This window comes from Lycium barbarum, chromosome 8, assembly GCF_019175385.1.
Source record: "Lycium barbarum isolate Lr01 chromosome 8, ASM1917538v2, whole genome shotgun sequence".
Classification (NCBI taxonomy): Eukaryota; Viridiplantae; Streptophyta; class Magnoliopsida; order Solanales; family Solanaceae; genus Lycium; species Lycium barbarum.
Window position 1 is genome coordinate 93071863 of NC_083344.1, and position 8750 is coordinate 93080612.

An 8750-nucleotide genomic window follows, 5' to 3' on the forward strand; every position below is an offset into this window, starting at 1 on the left:
TGCAAGCTACAATGTATTCCAACGATCTTGGATAGAAAGCTACAAAGTACTAAATATCCTTTTTCTCGTATGATTTTAAATTTATCTTATTGGATACTTAATCTTAGTAGACTCCGTTCTTGAGTCCCATCGTGATTGATTTTTTCCCCTCGTGCGACCTAAATTATACCTTTTGTCTTTGCTTAACATTGTTTTACACTATCGTAAAATAGTGGGCTCAATCTTTATTCTTGTCGTCTTTCATGTTTTCTTGATTCATCACCCTTTAAATAGTATAAATGTCTAGAGAATTTTTGCCAAAGTCCCATAGAAGTATGCATAATATGGTGTTTTTAACTTTTACTAGTGACTATAACATGATGTTCTTTTGTTAAAAAAATAAAAAATTAATCGAACCGATATCCAAGAGAAACCGAGATGACGAAACGGTTTCGAAAAGTCTAATTTTAGTTCAACAAAACCAAATAATCGAAAAATGAATATGGGCTTCGGCCATGCCCATCTTCATTTTAATGGGCTAGATTACAAATCAAACAAGTGCAGCCCAGCTTTCTTTCTTTTTTTCCAAACCCTCCTCCTTCCCGTTTCTGTGTCTCTGTTTCTACTGCAAACTTTTCTTTCTCCAGTCGTGCAGTAACTGAGAAGAAGAGAAACAAGAAATCAACAACAATGGCGGATGTGGTACAGTACAAGCTTGAGCGTATGCTCCCAGAACTAGACGACCTCGAAAAGCGCGCCCTATTCAGCCGCCACGAAATATCAGAAATAGTGAAACAACGCCGCAAATTTGAGTACAGGTTAAAGAGACCTAGTCCATTGAAACAGGATTTCCTAGCATACATTGACTACGAAAAGGGTCTAGATTCTCTAAGACAACTACGTAAGAAAGTTATGATGAAGAAAACCGGGGATAGGAAGTTGAAAAAGTCGGTTTCGGATTATGCTGGAGTTTCGAGGATAATTGAGATTTATCGATTGGCGACGAGTAGGTTTAAGGGAGATATTGAGCTTTGGTTTCAGTATTTGGAGTTCTGTAGGGAACGAAGGAATGGCAGAATGAAGAAGGTACATTTACTTTTGCAGAAACCTGCTAATTTTGGAAGCTCAAGTTTCATGTTTTATCCTTAAACTAGTTATTATTATTCCATATGCATACAGAACTTTCGGTTATCACATTATTTTGTTCTGAATGTTGTGTTAGTCTTTCTCTATTATTTGCTAGTCCGTCCCAATTTTAAGTATTTTAGTTGGACTAGGCATGAAGTGTAAGAAATGAAGAGATACTTTTGAATCTTGTGGTCCTAAATTGAAGATGTGTATAAGCTACTAAAATGTCTTTTGAATCTTGTGGTTATGAACTTGTCATGTAGTATGTTTGCATTGTCAACTTACTAAATATAGAAAGAGGCACGACCAAAAAGGAAAGTAAGACACGTAAATTGCGGCGGAGGGAGTACTGAACATGGTGGATTAGTAATGCGGAGATTATTTCTTATCCACTGTTTGATTTGGTGTATTAAGGGCATTTCTGTATTTAACCATGCTTATCCATATATTAATAACCCTTGTATTGCTAATACCATGTTGCTATGTATAACTAATGTTATGTATTAAGACCATCTCAAAAAAACTAATACATGTATTAGCTATACATAGGTTGAAAAACACCACTAAACAAGGGATTGATAATACCAAAGCTAATACGTGTGTTATTTCCTTGCTATTGGAATGATAGAACAAAGTTATTTGGCAGTGAGGCGTAGTTGATTGGTTATTCTTGATGAGATTTATATATCTTGTTAGAGAGCGAACAAGTTCTAAAACATTGGAAATAAAAAGCTTAAGATGAGTTAACTAGTATAATGGAAAGGCGGTTATTTTTCTTTTATTACTGTTGAAATGTCCTTTATTTAATAAAGTTCCATTTGTCAAGCATTGAGGGTGTCCGTAATGTATTAGTGCAAACCATGGAGGGCTGTTTGTAATGTATTAGCTTTGCACCTTGTGCAAACTGGTGAGTTTGATGAACTTATTTTCTACATATAAGTCCAAAGCTGCAGCTTTAAATGTGTATTTTTAATATAGTAGCAGACCATGGCAGTCCAACACACTAAACCTTGATTATAAAGTTGGTTTACTAAGTCTATTCTGTGGTCAAGTTTCTATTTTTTTAACTCTTTAATTTTCGCTGGGATTTAACAAACAATATATATTTCTTTATCATCGGTTCTCTTACCTGTATTTATGCACTTGCATATGATCATTTGCTGATTTGCAACATGGTCAAATGGCAAAATCTATGTGATGTTGATTTTCCTACTATATTTATGAATTCCAGTGGCCCAGAATTCTCTGAAAATCGAAATCTTGTTTGTTTGACTGAAAAAGAGCTTTGAAAGCTTGTTCTTGTATAAAGCGTATCCAAATTCTCTTGTAATTAAAACCTGCTAGAGTCTAAATCAGGTGCATGGTTGTGGAGAAAGGTGAAAAGATTAGGTGAATAGCTAACCGAGGATTTTTACTATATGCTAGATATATATTTAATCAGATAACTTGCCAATGGTTCAAGTAGGATTTGGAGCGTCAGAGTGTCTTAACTTGGATGGCATAATCCGTGTCAAATCATTAAATGTCAAGAAACTGTGCTCTCGGGTGTCTTATGCTGTTTTTATATTGTTCTTCAATAGGCCCTTGCGCAGGCAGTTAGGTTTCATCCTAAGGTGCCTGGAGTATGGATATATGCTGCAGCTTGGGAATTCGATAATAACTTAAATGCTGCTGCTGCTCGTGCCCTAATGCATAGCGGCTTGAGAGCATGTCCAACTTCTGAGGAACTGTGGGTAGAATATCTTCGAATGGAGCTTACATACCTAAATAAATTAAAGGCTCGCAAAGTTGTGCTAGGAGAAGATGAGGGAACACTGGCTCGTTCTGTCAAAAATGCTAAAGAGGAACAGTGGAGAGATGAGAACAAGGAATTATTTATGACCCTTGATGATAAAAGAGAGGATGATAAATTATCCAATCTTCACGATGGAGACTCAAAGGAGAAATTAGATTTATTTAGGGAACAAGGTTTAAGTGTTCTTCAGACAGTTTATAGTGGTTCTATTAAAGCCCTTCCTTCCAGTTTCAGTTTAAGAACACAGTTTCTTGAGATACTAGAAGCAACAGATTTAGCTCATTCAGAAGATATGCGAAATGAGATACTTGCTGATATGAAAAGGGATTTCTCAAAAGAACCAACATATTGGGATTGGCTTACAAGACAGGAAGTGATTGATTTTAATGATCCAGAGACTACTGAACCAATGACAGCTGATCAATTAAGCAGAGCAATTCAGGTAACTCTAAATCTTAGTTGACCACATGTTCGATTTTGATGTTATAATCCAATCCCGATATTGCCTGTCTAATGTGATAACTTCTGGATCTGGCATGTCTAAGATCACGTCAAAGGACATTTATTTGCCAGCAACTTAGGCTTGCTATTTGGAAATGAAGTTTCTTTATTCGTTAATAATCCTCAGTCATTGTTTGCTCCATTTCTCCATTCTAAGAAAAAGAGGCATAAATTCTGGAACTACCCTTCTGAGTGTCCTCCTTCATGTGCAACAGAATGTGCTACTTGAATTTAATGTCCAGGACAATTGTATATTTTTCCGGTGGCTAAATGAGATGACATCTACCAAAAGTCTTTGGCTGCACATGAATCGTTACGAGGCTTGTGCTTTACTGTTGATATCTTCCTTCCCTTTAGTTTTATGACTTGATTCACTCTTTCACTGCACTAGTAGTAAACCGGTTTTTCAGAATATCATATATCACTTTCCCTTGTGGTCCGGCCCTTCCCCGGACCCCGCGCATAGTGGGAGCTTAGTGCACCGGGCTGCCCTATATCACTTTCTCCATTCATTAACAGGTGCAGGCAGCTGTATGATCTGGACTGACAAATTCTGATATCTTTTTTGTGGGTTTTGGGGTGGGGGACGGGTTTAGAGATTTCATTATCTGCAGTTCTATTTTATGGTTTATATCTGTACTCTGCTGACAAGGCTACCCGCAACGATTCTGTAGGTTTATGAGGAAGGTTTAAAAATTGTGCCTTCAGCCTCAATGTTCGATTGTTATGCAAAGTTCTTGATGGATGTCATTAAAAATCAGGGGAGTCAATCTTCTGATTACTTCTGTGCAGCTAGTCATGCTATGGATCCTATTTCACATCTCTTGGTAGTATATGAAAAGGCTGAAACCATGGGGTGCATCACACAGGATCTTGCTTGTCAGTATGTTTCTTTTCTACTGCAACTTGGGAAAGTAGATGAAGCTAAGACTTTGGCAGAGAAATTGTGTTCTGGAAAACTTTCAGAAGCAGTACAGCTATGGGCTTTACGGTTCTCAATAGAATTGAGATTTATCCAGAAGAACTGTACTCCAAATAAGACAGCTCTATCTTCTATCTTTGAAACCCTGAGAAACGTTTTATTGAAAGTTCCCATATCAGAAGCAGAAACTATATGGCTTATGGTAGGTCAAAGCTAAACCTTTTCCTGTTTAGATTCTCTGTGTCAAAGCTAAACCTTTCCCTGTTTAGATTCTCTGTCATGTCCTTATAAAAAAAAATAGATTCGTTGTCAAGCATTATAAGATGGTGATAGAAACTTTATTGCGCCTCCTGTCTTAGCTGTGATATATGATCTTGCTTTCCAGTTGCATATATCAATATTGCTTCTGCTATTTCATTTTTGGTGTTAAGAAAATTATGTAGCCGAAGCTGAATCCTTACTAGATGTTATAGAGTGCTTGTAAGCTGAGCAAGGATACATTTTATACTTCTTTTTGAATATGTAAATTCACTATCTTTTTACTGATAATTAACTGTTACCTTTCTCAAAAAAGAAAAAAAAAACACTTCTGCTGTTTGCATAGATTCCTTTTGCGAGCATTAGGCTTGATACAATAGTACATATAAGATGCAAGTTTGGGCAGTGCTTATGTTTCAGCAGATTTCACTCAGTGCATGCTATGTTGAGTATGTTAGAGATGCATCAATGGTTGAGACATGCACATGGCTACACCATTTCACTGTCATTCGTTTTTCTATTTGTTTTTTGCTTTATTAGAATAGGGAAGCATCCATTGAGGGCTTCATGTGATTACATATATAATGCAAGTTTGAGCATTGTTTTTATGTTGGCAGATACCGTTGAGTCAGTGCATGTTACATTGTTGAGCATGTTAGAGATGTATAAGTAAATGACAGATGCATGAGGCAACGCAGTTTCACTGTTGTATGTGTCGGCTTTGGCATAGAGTAGCATTCATAAAAAGTGCAGGATTTGTCCTTGTCTATGTGGAGATTAAACTGATATCACCCAACAGAAACACTAATTTCTTTCTCAGTAGTTGTTAGGATGGAAGCTCTAGCTGAGCCCGAAAAAATAGGACTTCTAGGAGCAAGATCCATGGTATTTTGATCAAGCACAAGAATCTCCTTTATAAAGCATTTTAATTTTTCTTTTCGAGTAATACTATTACATGCCATTCTATTTGATTTCCTTCTATGCTTTAGTTTTACTAGTTTCGAAAGAGTAGGATATTTAGGTTGCTTGACTTCTTAGATCCATTTACTCCAAAGGAAATATTAAGATCCATTTACACATATTATGCAGGCACTCAAATATTTCTCCACTCGTAAAAAGTTCTTTGACAAGTTGGTTGAGACTTCTAAGTCTGTACTGGCCAAAGATGGTGGAAGTGATGATGGGTTTTCCCTCTCTTCTGCCATCATCAATTTTGTTCTGCAAAGGGATGGACTTGGGAGTGCTAGAGAGTTATATAAGAGGTATGCTACTGCTGATTGATTATTGTCATGTATATATAGTGCAAATATCTATGTTGATAAACTATTCTGGTATGGTGAATGTGTTCTTGTACGTTAACCTGAAGACAAGACTTGTTTAAGAGCATGGAAAAAAATGTGCTGACGTCTATCTCTAGCCCAGTCTACAAAATGAGCACTTTTCTAACTGGATCACTTTATGAAACCAATCATGGTCCTTCACTATTGCACTAGCTAATCAATTGTTTTCTGAAGTTGGTTTAGGTAATTAGGTACCATTTAGTTCACTTTCTTACTAGTTTCAGGAAGGTTAACCTTGTTCCTCCTTGGTGCACAACTCAAACTTGATATTGGGTTCTTTAAATTCAGGGACTTGCAGGTGTTGAGACATATGAGGGTTTTCTTCAGTCTTTAGACTTGGTTATCCAGTATTATTTAATCAAAACTTCTTCCGATGTGTGGGATCAATTTTAGGGGTGCTCAGATGCTAGATGATGTTTCATTTGTTCATTAAAGAGCAATAATGGTATATTTTCGGACTGACGTTTGGCTGCCTTGTGCAGATTTCTTGCTTTACCACATCCAGGACTTTCTTTATATAGAAATTGCATTGAGCTGGAATTGAACCTTGCATCTAGTGGAGATAAGACTAGTCTTGGAAATGCCCGAAAATTGTTTGAAACTGCACTTACAACTTATGATCAAGATGTCGGATTGTGGCAAGACTATTATAATATGGAAGTCAAGGTAAGCTCTGCTTCCTTCTCCTTTGGCGAGCACATGATTTTTCTCACTAGAACAAATAGCAGAAAAATGGCCTGAGATATGCTGGGAATTAGAGGAAAAAGGTGTTCGCTGTTTCAACTCCGATTGTAAACCTAAAATGAACATCTAGGGTGTCTTCTCTCTTACAATTTAAGCTTTTAAATGAGGGGATTTACACATCTTGACATGGGTATAAAGGTCATGAGTTCTAAGTCTTGCGTCCACACATAAGCAGTTATTTCCAATTGGTTCATGATAAAGAACCATGCCCACACGTAATGGTGCATGATGAACATAAAATTAAAAAAAAAACTAATGTCCTCTCTAATATTTTATATTTTAGATGAGGCAGTTCACACATCTTAACTGTCTTCACTTTGATGTGGGTGCTTGGAAAAAATAAACCATTCGTCTAATATAATTATTGTTAGATGATCTACCAATAGTGACGTATTCAAGAATTATCCTCCTTTGCCTTTTATTTATTCATTTTTTTGGGGTTGGGTGTCTGTTGGAGGGATGGGGTAGAAAAGTTGTATTTGCTGCTATTTATTATATTCTCACTTGGTGGAATTTAAGCATCTAGTACTGATTCCTTTTTGAACTACTGCTCAGATGGGAACATCAGAAACTGCAGCAGCCGTTCACTGGCGAGCACGGAAAACCCTCAAAAAGAATCTTTCCCTTCTACCCTCACAATGAGGGCCCTCACTGGATATGTGATCAATCTCTGAATGTGATAATATAATCAAATTTTCACTTGGGAATACTGAGCAAGTATAACCAAAGTTGTCTCCGGAGGGCTGACTTATGTGATATCTTATGCGGTACACCATCTCGTATTTCATTGAGCTGCCAATGTTGATCTACATAACAACTTGCAGTATTGGTTCTCTTTTGATGACATACTTTAGGATCTTATGTGATCTGAGTCTGTCAAGGAGCCTAGCTATATTCTTAGACAAGCCGTTGCCAGCAATTGTGATATAAATCTTTGAAGGAGAGCTCTAATGTCAAACTACTTTGGACGACAAAATTTTGTAGACTAGCACCTTTAGCTTTGTGTGTCAAACAGACATTCTACCATTTTTATCAAGAAAGCCTTGTAAAATCCTTTAAACAGGAATTGAAGATACCTTGCTTAATTTTGTTGGTACCTTCCTCGAGTTCAGGTCTGAAATTTTTGTTTAGTTGCTATACTCTAGAATCCAGCTTTTCTGATTGCATAAGAAAGCATGGAGGCGAAGTAGATGTTTGGACAAATTTTGGTTGAAGTCGAAAAAATTTAGTATCCGAATTTTGAAGTTGAAAAGAGAGTGTTTGGAAGTTGAGCTATGTTTGGAAATGATCTTTACTGGAAGAAGTGTGAAAGTTCAACTATTCTGAGTAATACCCCATTATTTCATTTCAAATACTCTTCAAATTACCAATATTTTATATACTCAATGTAAGTATATACAAATATTAATGGATAAACCAATATTTAAAAACACTGAAGTTGTGCACCCCCGGGATTAGTCGGGGCTCAAAGAGGCTCGGACACCCGGCGCTAATAAAAAAATAATAAAAAAAAAACACTGAAGTTGAGTATTGAAATTGTTTTTGAAGTTTGATGCATTGGCCGAGGGTCGGGGTGGCAAATGGGTGGGTTTGGATGGATTTGGTTTGGTTGAAAATGGTTTGAACAAAAATGAGTTGGGTTTCAAACCACTCATATTTATGTGGGTAAATATGGGTTGGGTGATAAATGGTTGAGTTGGTTATGGGTTAACTCATATTATACAAGTGTAATATTATTTCAAGTGTATGTTTATAATTTTTTTCTTTTGTCAAGTTAAATTAATTTTTTCATATAAATTTCAGGGGAGGGGGTGGGGTGGGGGTAAGATTTTTTTTTTTCATTTTTTATAATTTTTTTATAAAAGTAAAATATATGAAATTGATTTTTTTGGGGGGGGGGGGGGTTGTGGAGGGGGTGGGGCGGGGGTAAGAATTTTTTTTTCCATTTTTTATAAAACTTTTATAAAAGTAAAATATTTGAAATTTATTTTTTTGGGGGGGGGGGGGGGGGTGGGTGGAGGTAGGAGTGGGGTGGGGGTAAGTATTTTTTTTCATTTTTATAATTTTTTATAAAAGTAAAATA

General features: G+C 36.4%; 1 protein-coding gene across 1 annotated transcript; it reads left to right on the forward strand.

The window, feature by feature from the left end:
* Window positions 1–538: 538 nt before the first annotated feature.
* On the forward strand, window positions 539–7773 carry LOC132606313 (uncharacterized). The gene is made up of 6 exons (XM_060319754.1): window positions 539–1065; window positions 2688–3344; window positions 4078–4527; window positions 5673–5845; window positions 6406–6589; window positions 7223–7773. The coding sequence occupies exons 1-6, from the start codon at window positions 670–672 to the stop codon at window positions 7307–7309; spliced, it is 1947 nt and encodes a 648-aa protein (XP_060175737.1). The 5' UTR covers window positions 539–669; the 3' UTR covers window positions 7310–7773.
* Window positions 7774–8750: the final 977 nt, after the last annotated feature.

Excerpts from the sequence above, each read along its gene's own strand:
- LOC132606313 (XM_060319754.1), top strand. The coding sequence starts at position 670 with ATGGCGGATGTGGTACAGTACAAGCTTGAGCGTATGCTCCCAGAACTA. Across the intron at positions 4,528-5,672 it reads CAGAAACTATATGGCTTATG|GCACTCAAATATTTCTCCAC; the intron begins GTAGGTCAAAGC and ends CATATTATGCAG. Across the intron at positions 6,590-7,222 it reads ATTATAATATGGAAGTCAAG|ATGGGAACATCAGAAACTGC; the intron begins GTAAGCTCTGCT and ends ACTACTGCTCAG.